This window comes from Hevea brasiliensis, chromosome 17 (assembly GCF_030052815.1).
Source record: "Hevea brasiliensis isolate MT/VB/25A 57/8 chromosome 17, ASM3005281v1, whole genome shotgun sequence".
NCBI classification, from domain to species: Eukaryota; Viridiplantae; Streptophyta; class Magnoliopsida; order Malpighiales; family Euphorbiaceae; genus Hevea; species Hevea brasiliensis.
The window spans coordinates 48512389-48532141 of record NC_079509.1 but is presented as its reverse complement, the minus strand read 5'-3'; the positions used below and the strand labels follow the sequence as shown (position 1 = coordinate 48532141).

At 33.1% G+C, this 19753-nt stretch overlaps 2 protein-coding genes across 6 annotated transcripts; both read left to right on the top strand.

The window, feature by feature from the left end:
• Window positions 1-4963: 4963 nt before the first annotated feature.
• LOC110634209 (uncharacterized) lies at window positions 4964-5659 on the top strand. Its single transcript, XM_021783156.2, has one exon. The coding sequence runs from the start codon at window positions 4964-4966 to the stop codon at window positions 5657-5659; it is 696 nt and encodes a 231-aa protein (XP_021638848.2).
• A 5791-nt stretch (window positions 5660-11450) lies between these two features.
• On the top strand, window positions 11451-16995 carry LOC110634194 (leucine-rich repeat receptor protein kinase HPCA1). Of its 5 annotated transcripts, none has more exons than XM_058139748.1 (19): window positions 11451-11659; window positions 11735-11858; window positions 11947-12018; window positions 12198-12272; window positions 12346-12417; window positions 12558-12719; window positions 12805-12879; window positions 13244-13315; window positions 13407-13472; window positions 13574-13642; window positions 13746-13820; window positions 13904-13975; window positions 14084-14221; window positions 14335-14816; window positions 14946-15092; window positions 15204-15340; window positions 15429-15648; window positions 15731-15960; window positions 16323-16995. In XM_058139748.1, exons 1-19 carry the CDS (start codon window positions 11560-11562, stop codon window positions 16800-16802), a joined length of 2868 nt encoding a protein of 955 aa, XP_057995731.1. In that variant the 5' UTR covers window positions 11451-11559; the 3' UTR covers window positions 16803-16995. The 5 variants fall into 5 exon arrangements, with proteins under 5 accessions (XP_057995731.1, XP_057995734.1, XP_057995733.1 ...); XM_058139749.1 differs by having other exon boundaries at window positions 11453-11659; window positions 14087-14221; XM_058139751.1 differs by lacking the exon at window positions 12346-12417.
• The last annotated feature ends 2758 nt before the right edge of the window (window positions 16996-19753 follow it).

Sequence of the window (19753 nt, the reverse complement as noted above, 5' to 3'; positions counted from 1 at the left end):
AGGAATGTGTTAGGGAAAGGAACAAAAAAGAATGCCAGGCTACTCTCTATTAAGAACTAAAAAAGAATGTTGACCTATTAGAGAGGATGGTGGCACAAGGAAAACAAGAGTTATTACCAGAGTCAGAATATACCCTGTGAACATTTGATCCTACGAGATAAGAAGAAAGGATCTTTGAATATCTAAGAAATGTCACTGCATCTTAAAAAGTCTCCCTGAGCCTAGGTAATAGTTGAATTCTGTATATTTTTTGTCAAGTAAATGAACGATTAAGTTTTAATGGATTGATCAAATTATGTTTTGTGTCTTTGAAATCATGAATGAATGGCATAACCCCCATGGGATTTATCCTCGTTAGGGCTATGTGAAAAAAGTGTGCACCACATGAACAGGTATCATGGATACGTACATGACCCTGTTATTCACAATTGGACTATTGAATGATGCCATTATAGAGTTAACTTGATTTGCCCTTGGCAAACACTGTTTTGGCAATCATTTGCCTCTATATCCTTTTAATCAATTAGGAAATTAATTATAATAAAAAGGATCTTAAATAAGTCAAACTAATGCTTATAGCTCTTTACAGAAAATCAATATTACTCGTGAAAAAGGAAACCTGATCAAGCAAGTCATCGTACCAATAAAGGTTTACAAATGATGAGAGAATTAGCCCCGCGGAAAAGAAATAGCGGTTCCACCAACCTTACCAATAACTACACCACCAATAGTGACTGGGGATCCAAACCCTCAGCGATGCCAAGAACAAGCTTCATTTTCCTTTGTTTTCTAACACCCGAACCCTGAACTTATAGCAGCTACTAATCCTCATGCTTCTACTTATCAAGTGAATGAGCCTGCCTACCCTGTTCAACAGCCTTACAATCAGACCTTCCCTTATGTCGAATAATATACATCAACAGGAATAACATATGGAGTGGGAAAAAAAAGGAGAAGGTGGAAAATGAAAAGCTGACGGCCCTGGAGGAATGTTTATGGGCAATTGAGGGATTAAATATGTATGGGTCTCTGGACGTGTCTGCTTTGAGACTGGTCCTAGATATGATGGTAACCCTAAAGTTTAAAGTTCCTGAATTTGAAAAGTACAGTGATACTTCTGATCCACGCACACACTTAGCCACCTGTATTACAAAGATGTTAGCACTGTCGAAAGATGATAAGTTATTGATCCACTTATTCCACAAGAGTCTTTCTAGTCCAGCTCTACGCTGGTACATTCAGTTGGATAGGAGTAAACTGCACTCCTGGAAAGACCTAGCAGATGCATTCTTAAAGCAATATAAGTTCAATTGCGATGTGGCCCCAACCAGGAGGGACCTCCAAAACTTGGTATAGAAAGAAAGAGAAAGCTTCAAAGAGTATGCTCAGAGGTAGAGAGAGAAAGCTGCAGGTGTATCCCCTAGTGATGAATAACAAGCTTTATTCCTTATTTATCAAAAATTTGAGAGCTCCCTATTTCAACCTGATGATCGAGAATACATCTAATAATTCTACTGATATTATTTAGACTAGGGAAAGGATAGAGGTTAATTTGAGATTGAGGAGGCTTCAGGATGTTGCAGGAGAGAATTCTGCAAAGAGGACACCAAATCTGACTATGAAAAAAGAAGGAGATGTGTATGTCATGTCTCTTCAAGCTTATACACCTCGCCCTCCCCAAAATAATTTTTGCCCACGGTTTCCTACCCAAAGTCCAATGGTGGCAAATGCCCCACCACCCTTCCCTAACTATCCTCATCTCCGCCGCAGTATCCACCACAAACTACCTATCATCCAAGACCACATACCTAACTGGCTCTATTTGTTAGACCACTAGCTCCTCAGGTCAATCCCAGACCCACAAGAAATCTAGATCCACCTCTTCCCATGCCTTTAAGTGAGATCTATCACTATCTACTGAGTATTAATCAGATCGTATCCATTCCATTAAACCTCCTGTAACCACCTTACCCTAGGTGGTATAATCCTAATGCAAGATGTGAGTACCATGGTGGTGCCGTCGGTCATACAACTGATAACTGTGGAGCGCTCAGGGGAAGGGTACAATCTCTCATCAGGAATGGTTGGCTAAAAATAGAAGGAGGAAATGCGGCTCCAAATGTAGCGACAAATCCATTGCCAAACCATGAGGTTGGGAGAGGAGGCAATGTGAATATGGTGGAAATCATGGAGGACATTTGGAACCAGAAATTGAACAGTTGTAACCTTTTTATAAGGAAAATTTTGAATTTGCTGTGAAAGAGGGGTATCTAAGCCCTAGAATACTGGAGACTAAAGAAGAGCAATCAGGGGTAGGGTGTCCTTACCATAGTGGTTCCCTAGACCATACACTAATAGACTGTGAGAAGTTCAAAGATGAAATTAACAAATTGATGAGGTTCAAAATTTTGAGGTGTCAAGGAAGAGAGAAAGTAAAAGGAGAAAAAGAAGTAAACACCACTAGAGAGGAATGGAGTAGTCAGATTGTAATGCCTCTGCTCCAACCACTAGAGCAATTGTCTGCTTTGGCCCACCCTATCTTGAGCCTCACAATTTTGTCCCATAGGTGAATGGAGAACTTCCCAGGAGGTCACCCATCCTAGGATTTCTCTCAAGCGAGCACCCCAGAGTTCTTCCAACTCTCTAGGGCATTCTACCAAAAGGCGCCTCTAGTGATTACTTTCCCCTTTTTCAATGTATGATTCAATTCATTCCTGTGCCTCGCATTCCACTACCCTAGGTCGCCTTGCCATCTTAGAAGCCTGTTGAGAGTTTACTCTCTTATGCCACTCCCCACCCTCATCAGACTACTTTCCCTGGCCGGGTTGTCACACAGATCCCCAGGATCACACTTTCTTTTCCTCTAGTGTCAACCTCATCAGCACCTCCAAGAGTTATCATTAGGATACCCTAATAACTCTCAATCATTAACACCCACATAGTATCCTGGAATTATAATTTTCAAGTTTTTACTCAAGAGGCCATGAGTAGCTCATCTACTCCTACTCTCAACCACACCTACACTTAACCGATCACTACATCATCCCCTCACCCTTCAAGCTTACTTATAATGGACCCTTTATTGCCCAGAATAGTATCATCCAGCCTCAACTAGTATGTGAACCAGAGCCGAGCCCCATTCTATAACCCGTAAAGCCTACCCTTAGCCCTATTGTGCTCGAGGAAGAAATAGAATACATTACCAGGAGTGGAAGATGATATGGCCCTGAAGAAGTAGAAAAAAAGAAAGGGAAAGAAAAGGTGAAGGAAGCAATAAAGAATGATGAGGGTTCTAAAGAAATGAGGAAAAGAGAATCTAGTGAGCATAACCATGAGGAGGAATTGCTCTTGCAGATTATGAAGCAGAGCGAGTATGATGTGGCTAAGCAGTTAAAGAAGACACCTACAAGAGAAGTGCCGCTGATACACTTTACATGGGTCGTGTAATCAAAGCCACAGACCCGTGTAACGTACTGCCAGGGGAAAACTAAAAGAGCCAAGGAAGAAACACAGTACACGGGCTGTGTACACAGACCCGTGTAAACCATGGAGACTCGTGTAAGTCTCTGCCTGGCCAGGATTAAGGAACTCTCTGTAAAGCAAAAGAACATGGGTCGTGTACTTGGACTCGTGTAACCAGCAATGCCCCGTGTAATCTTCTGTGCCAATACGAGATGCAGTCTTCAAAGCTCCAGTAAGTTACATAGCCCTAGGCCATGTAGTGACACACGGGCCATGTATCAGCCGACAGCCAGTTTCCTTATTTAGCTCCAGCTCCAGTTTTTGACAGAGAGAAGAGACTTCTAATGCTTCGGAGAATCTGAAAACCTAACCCTAGGCATTGAATATAAATAGAAGTAGCAGAAAGCAGAAAAGGGGGATCAAGAGTCGGACAATAACACCTTCGTCATTTTCTCACAGCCGCCTAGAAGAGTAGTGTATCAGTATCAAAAGGAGCCTTCAGCTGAAGTTCCACAAGATCAAAGCTACAGATTCTTTTCAGTTCTTTTGTTCTATTTCTTTAAATAAACTTTTATAGTTCTTTTATTTTATTTTTATTATGTTTGCTGAACTCACCATGAGTGAGTAATTTTCATATTCTAAAATTAGAAGAGTAACGCTTGTAATCATTATTATGGATAAATATTGAGTTTTATTTATTGGATTTGAGATTTGTTAATTTGATTTAATTTCTTGCGATCTTAATGCATGCTATGTGTTGGTATCCACATAGTATTGATTATAGATATTAATTAAAGAACTGAAAGGTGAAGATTAATACTAGAAAATCAAAATTTTGAACTTAGGAAATCTGACCTAGAGATAGGCTGATAACCTTTGTGGAGTTCCATAATTAATCATAGGTTTTAAAGGATTTTTATTAGAACTGATAACCTATGAAAGTAGGGTTTAGCTCTAATTGAGACACACTTTAGGTGCCTTGAGAGAGGACCTAGGATACTTTAGGATTAATTTCCATCAAGGCAAACGATTCTCAATCTAATGAATAGATAAGATTACATCCATAATAAGGTTAAAGTGTGAAATCTTAATTCTAGAATTATTTCAAAATAGATTATTCCATTTTAAATTTATTACCCTTTTTATTCCCAGTATTCCAAATAGACAAATTTCACTCTCCCATTTTATTCGATAGCCTAGACAGCCAAAATTGCTGTGTTGTCTGGTACTTACTAGTTAAATTCATCGTGGGATGATACTCTACTCACTACTTTATTACTTGTTCGCGATCCGTGCACTTGCAGAGTTGAAAAACTAGTAAACAACTACTAAGGCTGAACCCATTTTTAAACTATTAAAGAAGAATAACGATTCAAAGTGGGATGAAGCCTGTCAAGAAGCCTTCGAAAAAATCAAGCAGTACTTATCGAATCCACCTGTATTAATTCCTCTAGTGGCGGGTAGACCATTAATTTTATATATGGCAATTTAGCAGACTTCAATGGGTTGTGTTCTGGGGCAATATGATGACACTGGGAGAAAAGAAAGAGCCATTTATTATTTAAGCACAAAGTTCGATGAATGCGAGTCACGGTACTCATTTCTAGAAAAGATCTATTGCGCATTGGCGTGGACAGCAAATCAACTCAAGCACTATATGTTGAATCACAAAACATGGCTCATTTTCAGTATGGATCCGATCAAGTATGTTTGCGAGAGCCTATTCATATCTAGAAGAATAGCAAAATGGCAAGTCACGCTTTCACAATATAACAATGTTTATATGACAAGGAAGGCAATACAAGGAAGTGTGATAGCAGATCTCCTAGCAGAGAACCCAATTGATGATTATGAAGCTTTAAACTTTGAATTCCTAGATGAGCATATTAATACGGTGAGCGAGGACACTGAGGCACAGGATGATGTGTGGGAAATGTATTTCGATGGGGCAGTTAATCTCTCCGATAATGGGATTAGAGCAATACTAATATCCACAGGTAGGAAACACTTCCCGGTAGCTGTCAAGCTAAATTTTGAGTCTACTAATAATGTCGCAGAATATGAGGCCTACGTGAGTGGTTTGCAAGCTGCTATTGAAATGAAAGTAAAGAAATTGGAAGTGTACAGAGATTTTACCTTGATCATCTATCAAGTCAAGGGAGAATGGCAAACAGGAGACCCAAAGCTGATCTCGTAGCAGAAATATCTCCTTGAGCTGATTAAGAAATTTGAAGAAATCTCCTTCACTCACTTGAGCTGTGATAAGAACCAATTTGCTGATGCTTTGGCCACTCTAGCAGTGATGACTCAAATGGAGGAAGGGCAGATAATGCAATTATTACAAATTAAAGCAAGAAACAAACCAGTATACTGCCTTATGATAGAAAAAGAGATAAATGGTAAGCCTTGGTATCATGACATTCAGCTGTACATCAAAACTGGAAAATATCCTTCTGGGGCAAGTAGAAATGAGAAAAGAATGATCAGAAGATTAGCATTGGGATACTTCTCTAGTGGCGAAATTTTATACAAGATGAGCTTTAATGGTGAACTATTGAGGTGTGTGGTAACAAAAGAGGCTAAGAGGATTCTGTTTTAGACTCATGAGGGAAACTGTGCCACTCACAGTAAAGGGCACATGATGGCCAAGCAAATCTTGCGGCGAGGTTACTTTTGGACTACTCTGGAAAAAAACTGTATCAAGTACCTCTGTAAATATCACAAGTGCCAAATTTAAGCTGACCAGATGAATGTCCCACCTCACCAACTCTATAACCTCATCGCCCTGTGGCTGTTTGTAATGTGGGGTATTGATGTCATCAATTTATTAATCCAAAGGCTTTTAATGGGCACGGGTTCATTCTAGTGGCCATCGATTATTTTACTAAATGGGTTAAAGCTGCTTTGTATGCCCACATCACTCAAAATATGTTTTTGAAGTTTCCCAAGAATAACATTATCTACAGATACAACCTCCTCAGTGAAATTGTCATTGATAATGCTAAGAATCTGAATGGCCCAAATATTCAAAAGCTGTGTGACCAATACAAGATCCGCCACCTCAACTCATCACCTTATCGACCTCAAATGAATGGGGCTGTAGAAGCTGCCAATAAGAATCTCAAATGAATAATTGAAAAGATGACCATCATTTATAAAGATTGGCACGATACGCTTCCATTTGCGCTTCATGCCTATCAAACTATAGTAAGAACGTCAACTGGGGTAACTCCTTACTCACTAGTCTACAGAATGGAAGTTATTTTACCGATACAAGTGGAAATTTCCTCTTTAAGAATTTTAAAGGAGGCAGGGTTAGATGATACTGAATGGGTCCAATAAAGGTCAGATTAGCTAAATTTGATTGATGAGAAGAGATTAGCAGCAGTCTGTCACGGGCAGTTATACCAATGCAAAATGGCTAGAGCATTTGACAAGAATGTATGGCCACGAGAATTCTAGCCAGGAGATTTAGTTCTGAAGAAGATACTCCCGAATCAAAGCGACCCCCGAGGCAAATGGTCACTAATTTATGAGGGGCCTTATGTAGTTAAAAAAACATTTTCTAGTAGTGCCCTGATCTTAACTCACGTGGACGGGGAAGAGTTGCCAAGGCTGATAAACGTAGATGCTGTAAAGAGGTATTATGCCTAGTTAAAATATAAATATATATATATATATATATATAGGAGTGAAAACCTGAAAGGGCGCTTCTAGCAAAATGAGGAAAAGAAGGTGAAAACCTGTAAGAGCGCTTTCTGCAAAATGAGTGAAGGATGAAAACTCGAAAGGATGTCGTGAAATAGTGAGGGAAAAAAGATCTACGAGTGAAAACCCAAAAGGGTGCTCGTAGTGGGAAATAATGGAGGAATAAAGTCAAGTGATGGGCTCAAAGTCAAAAGATAATAAGTCACCATGGTATAAGGATTCTTCTAAGTGTTTTTTGTATTACTGGCAATAGAGGGACTTAAAAGTTAACTGAAAGGAATTCATGAGACTTGTCCTTGTACCCTCTTCTCTTAAATTTGTATCCTTATTCGTTTGTCATCTAAACCATAATACGAATATTCTCATATCTTATGCATAATTCACCTTTACTATATTTACTTTGGTTCATGCGCTATTAATTTGTCAAAGTTTTATTATAAGATAAGAATTTAAACTCGGGTAACTTTATGTATATTTATTTGAGATTACAAGTGATAAATAATCAGCAGACGATGAGCTCATAAATACGAGATACTTCTAGAGGGGTGGGGCAAAAAAAAAATAAAAAATATATATATATATATATATAAGTGAAAATCCGAAAGGGCGCTTCCAGCAAAATGTGGGAAAGAAGGCGAAAACCCGCAAGGGCGCTTTCTACAAAATGAGGGAAGGATGAAAACCCAAAAGGGTATCCTGAAAAAGCGAGTAAAAAAAAAATCTAGGAGTGAAAAACTAAAAGGCACTCATAAGAAACAAGGAAGAAGTCACTATCCGTAATCGATGCTTCTGAAAAATGAAGTCAGACAACTAATGAGCCATATCTTTAGGTTTGTTCTTACCTCTCTCATCAATCATTTAGTTTCAAAATCGTGTTAAGCAAACTTTGATTGGATGAACGTCTTGTATCAGGTCTGCTTTGTACTCTGAGTATCAAGGTATACTTATAAAAACTTATTCATTAGCAAGAAATTAAAATTCAAGGTCAACATATTCATTTATCCTTAGTAATAATTTGTTATTCCCTTTACATTAAAGATTTACATTTCAAGTTGATTTCAATTTTTAGCAATTTAAATTTCCTGTAAGAAACCTCTGGATTCAAGATCCAAGTTGATTTTAATTTTTAGCAATTTACATTTCCTATCATCAACCTTTGGATTCAAGATCAAAGTTGAATTTAATTTTCATCAACTTAAATTTCCTGTTATTGACCTCTGGATTCAAGATCTAAGTTGATTTTAATTTTCAGCAATTTACATTTCCTATCATCAACCTCTGGATTCAAGATCCAGGTTGATTTTAAGATTCAAGTTGATTTTATTTTTCAGTAATTTACATTTCCTGTCATCGATCTCTAGATTTAAGATCCAAGTTGACTTTAATTTTTAACAATTTACATTTCTTGTCATCAACCTCTAGATTCAAAATCCAAGTTGATTTTATTTTTCAGCAATTTACATTTCCTGTCATCAATCTCTGGATTCAAGATGCAAGTTGATTTTAATTTATAGCAATTTACATTTCCTGTCATCAACCTCTTGATTCAATATCTAAGTTGATTTTAATTTTCAGCAATTTAATTTTCCTATCATCAATCTCTGGATTTAAGATCCAAGTTGATTTTAATTTTCAGCAATTTACATTTCCTATTATCGACCTATGGATTCAAGATCCAAGTTGATTTTAATTTTTAGCAATTTACATTTCCTGTCATCAACCCTGGATTCAAGATCCAAGTTGATTTTATTTTCAGTTATCAACTTCTGAATTCAAGATCCAAGTTGATTTTAATTTTTAGCAATTTATTCTTCTGCCATCAACCTTTAGATTTAAGATCCAAGTTAATTATTAAGATTAAATGTTTTAATTTTCAGCAATTTAATTTTTCTACTATTCAGGTTTAAGTTAGTTTTAATTTTCAGTTTTCTCAAATCCCTGCATTTATTTTAATTTTTAGAATTTTATTATGATATTTTGTTTAGTCTCTTCAATCTACCCAAAATATGTTTCTATATCTTTACATGTTTCCTATGTAAGAGAATTTCATTCTCTTCAATAGAAAACATGTAAAGAGAGGTAGCTGTAGACACCATAATATGTATGCAACGTAAATTTGGAATAGAATTATAGTAGGGTATCTAATACAAGTGAAATTATTTCTAGAAGAGGATTAAAATTTTAATTTATATTTTTTTATATTATTGATATTAATTAATTTTAATAGGGTTATTTTTGTTTTCAAAAGTTCCGCCCTACTTTTATATATATCATAGATATAGATTATAAATTAATTCTATTTTTTATTTTTTACTTATTAATTTTTTATTTTATTTAATTACTTTTTATAAAATTTCATATCAATTAAAGTTAAGTATAAGAAGGATTAAAAATTTTAAATTTATATAAATATTAAAATTAATTTAAATAATAAAATATAATTATAATTGATTTGAAAAATGAATGGCATTTTTCACAAATTTAATATTCCACCCTTCTAACATTTATATATAGTGTAGATGGTAAAGTAATAAATTTTCATAATTAATTAAAAATTAGCCTTTATATAACATTGTCAGTTTTAATCTAAATTGGATTTATGTATTTTTTAAAGCATAAAACTTTTTTTTTTTAAATGAGAATTTATGATTTCTTAGTTAATTATTTTTCACAAAATTGGTAAAAAAATCTTTCGAAAACTTTTTCTTTTACAGAAAACGTGAATTTTTAAATGAGTGTAGTTCTAATAGGGTTTCTCACAAATATAAAATTCCTTTTATAAAAAAAAAAAATTCTAATAGAACTAAAATATAAATTTATATATTTCATATATTATAATAAAGTAATAAATTTAAATAATTAATTAAAAATAGCCTTTATATGACACTTTTAGTTTTCATATATTGTAATAAATTAATAAATTTCAATAATTAACTAAAAATTAGCCTTTATATAACATTTTCAGTTTCAATACAAATTGAATATATATATATATATTTGAAACATAAAACTTATATTTTTTTTAAATGTAAATTTACAATTTTTTAGTCAGTTATTTTTCATAAAATTAATAAAAAAATTTTGAAAAACTCCATACTATTTTTTTTTTCTGAAAGACTTGAATCTTTTAATGAGTATAGTACTAATAGGATTTCTCACACATATAAAACTCCTTTTATGATAAATTTCTAATAGGGCTAAAAATTAAATTTATACATTTCATATATTATATAAAGCAATAAATTTTAATAATTAATTAAAAATAGCCTTTGCATAACACTTTTAGTTTTCATATATTATAATAGAGTAATAAATTTTAATAATTAATTAAAATTGGCCTTTATATAACATCGTCAATTTCAATCCAAATTTGATTTATATATATATTTTTTAAAACATAAAACTTGTTTTTTTAAATATAAATTGTTGATTTCTTAGTTAACTATTTTCATAAAATTGATCAAAATTTTTTGAAAATTTCCTTACTAATTCATTTTTCTAGAAGACATGAATTTTTGAATGAGTGTAATAATAATAGGATTTATCATGCATATAAAATTTATTTTATAATAAAATTCTAATAGGACTGAAATTTAAATTTATGTATTTCATTTATTATAATAAAATAATAAATTTTAACAATTAATTAAAAATTGGCCTTTATATAACACTTTCAGTTTCAACTCAAATCGGATATTTATGTTTTTTCTTTTTTCAAAGCATAAAACTTTTTTTTTTTTTTTGAAAAGGCATGAATTTATGATTTCTTAGTTAATTATTTTATATAAAATTGATTTTTTTTTTACTATTTCATATTATTTTTTTAAGGAAATATGAATTTGGATTTTAATTAACTCTTTTTCATAAAATTTTATTTTGAATTAAGTAGAAGTTAAAAATAAGTAGGTTAAGAATTTTAAATTAATAATTATTCTAAAATTAGCTTAAATAATAAAAAAAATTATATAATTATAAAAATATAAATAATGAAGGGTATTGTTGGCATTCCAAATGTTCTCCTTCCCCAATATATAGATAGATATATGTAGATTATGAATAGATATAAATTGATAAATTGTCATTTTATATGTAAACTCTTATTAATATGATATTACAATCTCTCCAATCAAATCTTTAGATGACGCTAAACTCCATAATTAATTTTCAAGTCTTGTTTGAGAAAGACCTGATCAGGCGTAGAATGTGATTGGAAACGTGGTTCGTTGTGGATGTATTAAAGTTAAAGGACTGCAAGCGTTAGCTGGTAGCTGATAGTGCCAGCTATGAGATTATAAAAGCTACGGGAGGATTCTGCAACTCAACGTTAGAAACTGAGATAGGAAGAGTTTACTTCGTTGTGGCGGAGCCTTCTGTTGGAATCCAGTCCAGATGATAGTTTCTCAGTTAATGGGTCCAAAACAACAGATTTTCTTGCTGTTCTTGTTCCTTCAAGTGTTTGCTATAGCAGCAAAAACGGACACTGGAGACTGTAAGTTGCTTCAGTGTGGCATATGATGCAGTTGCTGTTTAAACCATCCTAACTGCTGTGTGATATATGATGCAGTTGCTGTTTTGTCTGCTCTAATGAAGGATAGCTGGAAGAATAAGCCATCGAGTTGGACTGGCGACGATCCTTGTGGGGATAAATGGGAAGGAATACAATGCTCGAATTCTCGTATCACTGACATGTAACAGATTGATAACCTTTTTTCTGCCTTTCCTATGTTCTTTAGGCCGCTTCTTTGTTTCTCTAACGTGAACACTTGCCATTTTCAGGGTATTATCAGGCCAAGGTCTAGCGGGCAAGCTTACTGGAGACATTGGGAATTTAATTGCGTTAGAGAAACTGTAAATTCTCTTTGCTTTTTCTCTCAATACCATAAAATCACTCCATGAAAAAACCATCTTGTTTTGGGAATGATTTTAGCAGAAGACCTCTTAGCATGTTATGCTTGGAAAGCCTACTTGATGTGCTGTATATTAAAAAATTACACAACTTCCTGATCATCAGTTTCTGCTTGATGTAGTGATTTATCTCTTAACAAGGATTTGACAGGAAATCTTCCACCAACAATTGGAAATTTGAAGAACCTTCAATACCTGTAAGAAAATTGCTATTCTTCAAGGTTCTTACTTATAATTAGCTTTCACTGGTTATTTTTCCTTGCTCGCCAGGTCCCTGCATGGTTGCAGTTTTTCTGGCCCAATTCCTGACACAATAGGATCTCTTAACCAGCTGCTCTACTTGTAATCTGGAAGTCTTTGTGGAGTGAATTTTTAAATTTTATTTCTAATGAATCGGCTGATATTTCTTACTGATGTTCAGAATCTTTCATAATTTATTGATGTCTCATATTTCTGAAATCCTTTTCTGTCATTCTTTGCAGATCATTAGGTGCTAACAATTTCACTGGAGAAATACCACATTCCTTTGGCAATCTGCTTAAACTTTATTGGCTGGATATAACCGACAATAATATTTCTGGAGAAATTCCAGTCTCTAACGAGACATCACCTGGTTTAGATTTGCTAGTAGGCATACAACACTTGTAAGTGTATCGGGTCATTTCATCATTTGATATTTCTCTGCTTTCTTCAAACTAAAGAACGATGGTTTAATTGAATAATTTTCAGTCATTTTGGACAAAATGAGCTCGAAGGCACAATTCCACCTCAACTTTTCAGCTCAAAAATGAAATTGCTACACGTGTAAGTTTGCTGAATTGATTGTGGGCAAAATCAGATAGCTACTTGCTCTGTACATTTGGGAGAAATTTATAAATATGCAGTGATTTTAGAAAATAACCAAAGTAGCAATTTTAATGCCAACTGCTTAAGAACACACAAACATTACACTAAATTAATGTTTAGGACTAAAAAAATAGTAAGTTATGGGGCTGCAGAGCTCAGATTTCGCCAATTTAATTTACAACAAATGCTTAATAGACATTTATTTTGAGTAATCCAGTTCAAAATCCTATAACCCTACCTGTTCAAGGAAAAAGGAAATATCCAAATAGCTCAGTGAAGATCAACTTTTCATTTATGATTTTGTAAATATGACTTTGAGCAGGCTTTTCGATGACAATCGTCTTACCGGTAGCATTCCTTCTACAATAACATTAGTACGAACCTTGGAAGTGATGTGAGTATCATAAAAATTGGATTTTTTGCAGCCACGGACGTTTGAGATATTGCAAAATATGAATATTTTCCTTTCCCTTTTTTGACAACAGAAAGCTGGATAGGAATTCATTGAGTGGAGTTGTGAACTTGAGTGGCCTAGTCAATTTGACTGAGCTGTAAGGGAAAAAAATATGTTTTTGCTCACTTGTGGTATTCTGTTTTGTCATCTATTGGATCAATGCTTTCTTAAAGAATAACATGAGTTATTTATTTTCAGATACTTGTCGAATAATAAATTAACGGGCCCCATGCCTGATCTTGGAGACATGAATCGCCTCACCTATGTGTGCGTATCTGAGATTCTGCAAGATTTTTCTTTAATAGTAGAAGTGGACTCCAATAAGTTGTTCTCTATGCATTTTTATACATTATCTACATTTGATTTGCAGGGACATGAGCAACAACAGTTTCGATGCATCATCAATTCCACAATGGTTTTCAAGCCTACAATCCTTGACAACATTGTACCTCTCTCTCTCTCTTTTTCTAACAATGAGAAAGTATATATTTTTTTCAACTAATATCAATTTAAATCTTCTACTGACAGAATAATGGAGAATACACTTCTTCAAGGGCGAATACCAGTTAGCCTCTTCAGCTCTACTCAGTTACAAACAATGTAAGCAACAGCTTCTTCTCAAAATTACTGTGTCATAAGTAAACCAACTGAAACAAAACTGTGATGTCTTAGCTCAACTTGTAAGCTGATTATTCTGACTTATGCTAGCAGTGTACTAAGTAACAATAAGCTCAATGGCACCTTGGACATTGGCTACAATTATAGCAGAAAACTGAAGCTCATTGATTTGCAGAAAAATGACATTACTCAATTCACAGAAGGTTATGAATACAATGGAGCGCTAAAGTAAGTGACATCTATCTCCAAGACTGCTTAATTACCATTTGACATTGGCAGGCTAATTTGCTAGATCATGCAACTGCTTATCACAACTATGAGATGTAATCTTTTAATGTCAGGCTTCAAGGTAATCCTATTTGTGGAAAGAAGGGTTTACTAGAAAAGTACTGCATAGTTTCCCAACAGCCACAGGTCCCAAATTCTACACAACGAAACAATTGCGACAATGCCTGCAGATTAAATCCAATTTGCAGCCCCAATTGCAAATATGCATATCCAATCACAGGAACTTTACAGTTCTTGTTTGTTTCCTTCCAAGACTTGGGAGATGCAAGCTACTACCAATCTCTCGAGGCCAATTTGACAAAGACCTTTCAGTCTTATAAACTTCCTGTAGATTCAATTAGAGTGAGTGATCAAAGGAGGGATATGTATGGTTACCTTGAATTGAGGCTGCAAATCTTTCCATCTGGTAGTGACCGTTTTAACAGAACAGGGTTTTCCATGATTACATCTCAGCTCAACAATTTTGGGTTTTTCCCGCCCTTAAATCCTTTTGGATCGTTCCATTTCATTCTCGACAATAATGAATACTTTACAGGTAAACTAAACTCCATGTGGAACTAAACTAGAGTTTATTTACAAGGATTGAAGTTTCATATCAGAATTAAAGATAAACAACAAGAAATTTTTTCCACCGTTTTATCTTAAAGCAATGCACGAATTGCAGTACATAACAAGTCATCAAATATTGGAATCATCATTGGAGCATCAGCTGTTGGTTTTGCTCTGTTGCTACTATTACTGGTGGCTTTAGTTTATGCTTTCAACCAAAGAAGAAAAGTTGAAAGGCCTTCTCAACTAAGAGATCCATTTGGTAATTAAAAAAAAAATTATGCAGTGCTTATTTGTTGGAATTACTTATTGCCTTTAAATCCCAAACTTTTGCTTTTGAAGTCCTTATTATCCATTTTCTGTATGCATGCAGCATCATGGGACAACAATGGGAAAAGTGGAAGCCGTCCTCAAATAACTGGACTGAGGTGCTTCTCTTTTGAAGAAATTAAGAAAAGCACTAGCAACTTTTCAGATGCCAATATTATTGGAACAGGAGGATATGGGAAGGTCAGTAGATTTGATAGAACTTTGATTTTCTATGTTTCTCTTTTTTTTATTTTTATTTTTATTACACCAATCTGTCTCATTTTCTCAGGTTTACAGAGGGATTCTTACCGGTGGGATACAAGTTGCAATTAAAAGAGCTGAACAAGGATCAATGCAGGGTAGTGTTGAGTTCAAAACTGAGATTGAACTCCTATCAAAGATTTATCACAAAAATCTCGTTAGCCTACTAGGTTTCTGTTATGAGGTAGGCGAACAGATGCTTGTCTACGAGTATGTTTCAAATGGTAGTCTAAAGGATTGCATTTCAGGTATTTCCAAAATGGCATTACTCATATTAGCTTTCTTTAATTTATATCCGCTTGACAATTAATTAACTAATGATGTATGCAGGGAAGTCAGGTGTCCGATTAAGTTGGGAAAGAAGACTTAAAATAGCCCTTGATTCGGCCAGAGGTCTTGCTTATTTGCATGACCATGTCAACCCACCCATCATCCACAGGGATGTTAAGTCATCTAACATTCTATTGGATGATCAGCTAAATGGAAAAGTTGCTGACTTTGGTCTATCAAAGCTTCTGGGTCACAGCAGTCATGTTTCTGATAATGTTAAAGGGACAATGGTCAGTATACCATTTATCTAATAACCTCTAATATTTTTTAATTTTTTTTGGATAAGTACAATAAAGTATAATTTAGTTTCATGCTTTTACACTTCAGGGTCTTGTGGTTTTTCTCATGACTGTTAATCTATGAAATATGTTGGTAGCACTTAAATGACCATGAACACCATTAGTTAGTCTGCTAATAAATCATCAGCGCTTAAGTTTCAAACTGCATGAAAGTCATAAGACCTTGAAGTGTAAAAATGCGAAACCTTAGGTAATTTTTTTTCATACTTTTTCCTTTATTTTCATCAGGAGAAAACATATATGCTAATTAGAGACTATAGTTTACCAAGCAAGTATTCTATTTGTTGGCGCAGGGCTATGTAGATCCTGAATATTACTTGACTCTGCATTCAACTGAGAAAAGTGATGTTTATAGCTTCGGAGTGATCATGTTGGAGTTAATAACTGGTAGAAAGCCTATAGAACATGGGAGATATATTGTGACAATGGTCAAGATGGCAATGGATAAGACAAAACATTTATACAATCTTCAGCATCTGATCCTTGATCCAACCATTGCTTTCAGCAGCACACTAAAAGGTTTAGAAAAGTTTGTCGATCTAGCAATTAGGTGCGTTGAAGAATTAAGAGTCAACAGGCCTACAATGACAGAGGTGGTCAAGGAGATTGAGAACATACTGCAACAGGCTTGTCTGCACAGTGATGTTGAATTGGTATCTAATTCAAACAGTCAAGATGTATCAAGTGGAAGCAGTTTCTACAGCCCAATTATAAATAAGGACCAGGAGTATAGTAGTGGAAGTTTTCCATATTCTGAGATAGAGCTTAAATGACAAGATTGTTTTACATTTGGTAATAGTAGTAATTTACTGCTGCATAAGGCTTGTATTTGGGTAGTGATGATTTCCATGTGGTTCAGGGAAGCTTTTCTTTATCATTGGAATGATGAGAAAAGATTCCCTTGCCGTTTGAAACATTATATATGAACACCGCTTGAAAAATAAATAATAACCCTTTTCTTCTCTTTATCTTCTTGCATGTTATCTTAATTCTAGTAAAAATTGAAAGCAATGCTTGATTTCTTTTAAATACAGTTGTTTATGGTAGGATAGAAAGCAACATCATTGTCCATATATTGGCTGCGGTTTTGCTCCTTGGACTAGTTTAGTTCCATTTTCTCATATCACTATGATGAAACTTAGATATTAAAACCATAAAGGCAGAGGATTGACTAGAGCTATAATCTGGATAATAACTGGAACAAAATACAAAAGAGATGTATGTGGCAATTTTACTGCTTGCAGAGTTACACTACACTTATTTATCGTATACCCAATGAACTAGATTCAGGATGGTAGATATGAAAAAGAGAAGGCTGCATTGTTTTAATAAATAGTTTTGATTCCAGATTATTTTAGTAAATACTTTTTCCTCATATTTTTTTAATAATTAATAAAAAAAAATCCGGAGCTATGAAAGAAAGTACAAAATCAGATGAGCCTTTTTAATGGTATGAATTAAATAGGACAATGTCTCCTCAATAAGTTGAGAGCTACAAACAAAGAAAATTTATTATCCTTGGTCCAATTCCAACTTCTTTTTCATGTTATAGTCATGTCACCATAAACATTGAATTAACAATAGTGACAATCTTGAAAAATTTATCAGCAGGAGCAATGCACCTGCATATATATTAATATATTAAAATTATTTAATTTAAATAAATATATATATTAAAAATTTACTAGAAACAATACACATACATTTATATTAATGTATTAAAAAATTATGATCATTTAATTCAAATAAAGAAATGGTTAAATTTTATCAAGACAATTTTATAAAAATAAAAATTATATATGAAAATATATGTAAACGGTAATGTGCACAAATAGCCTAATTAAATGAGAAAAATTTTTGAAAATAAAGAAAATTATTGAAATTTTTATAAAGAGAGTGGAAACCGCGGCGGCAATTGCCGTATTGCCCCACTGTCCCATTATAAATCCGCCAACGATTATCAACCTTAACATAACATCCATTTTATTAGATTTGAATTTTTCTTTTAGGTGTATGCAAATCCAAATATAATTTTCATAAGATTTTAGAAAAACAACATCAATATGTATAATAAAGAAGGTTATTATATAATAAGTTATTAACACCCTAGATTTGGTTTTTTTTTTTTTTTAATAAACTTTTAAATCTGTCTATTTGTAACAGATTTAGACTTATCCTTTTAGATGTATATCTATTTAGGAACAAATATGAGGCTTTCATCCCAATATCAAAATCTTACTTTCCCCATTACCAATGTCCTATTTTCTTCCTCCTATAGTGGAATCTTGTTCTCCCCCTTAGCCACGATTTTCTTTGTTTTTTTTATTATACTTGATGATCTCTTTGATAGTTTGAAATACAATGTGGATTATTGACTCTTTTTAATTAGAGACTTTGAATCTTCAAGTTAAGGTAATGATATTCTGTTAATGGAGCTTGATAGTACAATCTAGTACTCCATTGATATTGGTAGTTTAAACTTTTATATCGGCCATGTTTGTAATTTTTTTTTCTCTTATGAAAGGTTATATTCTATTTACACTAAGATGCTTATTAATGAGTTATCAAATTTTTTTATAAAAAAGAAAATTCATAATAAGCAGAAAAATTCACATATAATATTTATTAAAATATTAAAAAATAATTCAAACTTAATAATATATAATGTAATTCCTAATAACTGAATTATAAATTGTGGTATTTTATAGTTGAAAATAATTAAAATAAAGTAGGAAACATAGTAAAATCAAGATTTAAACTCTATTTGCTTGGTGAAAAATAAGTAGTATATGAAAAATATTTTTTCAAGTAAAATGTTTTTTTTTTTAATATTTTCTGCAAAAATATTTTTCATTATTTAATTATAATGTTAAATTAATAGTATATATTTATATTATGTATGAATATTTTTATATTTTAATAAAATTATTAAAATTTAAAAAATGAAATATGATTTTCTATTAATATATTTTATTTTTTATTTAATTAAGAAAATATTTTATGTTGATATTTTTTCAATGCCTTAAATACCGAAAAATGTAAAAAATATTTATCATAAAATAGATAGAGCTTAAAGATAAATTGATTAAAATTATTAATTATGAAAAAGAGATAAATCGGTAAGCGAGTAATGAACTCTATACCCAATCTATTACAAAAGAAAAGTGTGATGGTCGGATGAATTTAGTCCTATTATTTCATCAGGCATTCATTGGCGGACTTAGCCGCCACCACGTGAAGATGAAACTGGTGACTTTTAATAAGGTGCACTTATATACAATAATTATGAGTGACGGATGGAGATATTGATGTACAGTTGATAAGCATTTGCCATTTCGTGTGGATGTAAGATAATGGTTTGAAGTCAATGGCGTGGTATTGAGTTTCTATCTTTATTGCATAATTAATACGTCAAGTCAAGTTGGTTAAGTTTTAAGTTACACTTGATAGTTGCTGTGGGTCTCCTTTATTAATTTCAATAATTTCTAGGGAAATTTATTATTTGATTTTTAGATTTTTATGGATACTGTGATTTGTTTTTTGTATTTTGAAAATTTAATAATTTAGTTTCTTACACATATTTTCATAAAAATTAGAGATTCTTTTATTCAATGTTGCTATTAATTTAAGTAAAAAGAAAAATATACCCTTCATTGAATTAAGAAAAATTTATTATTTGACTCCTAAGTTTTGATCAATATTATAATTTAATCATTATATTTTA

What these genes read in the sequence shown, in the direction of transcription:
- LOC110634194 (XM_058139748.1), top strand. Translation starts at nt 11,560, where the DNA reads ATGATAGTTTCTCAGTTAATGGGTCCAAAACAACAGATTTTCTTGCTG. An exon ending in AAAAACGGACACTGGAGACT is followed by an intron (nt 11,660 to 11,734) that starts GTAAGTTGCTTC and finishes TATATGATGCAG; the next exon opens with TTGCTGTTTTGTCTGCTCTA. An exon ending in TTAATTGCGTTAGAGAAACT is followed by an intron (nt 12,019 to 12,197) that starts GTAAATTCTCTT and finishes TGCTTGATGTAG; the next exon opens with TGATTTATCTCTTAACAAGG.
- LOC110634209 (XM_021783156.2), top strand. Translation starts at nt 4,964, where the DNA reads ATGGGTTGTGTTCTGGGGCAATATGATGACACTGGGAGAAAAGAAAGA.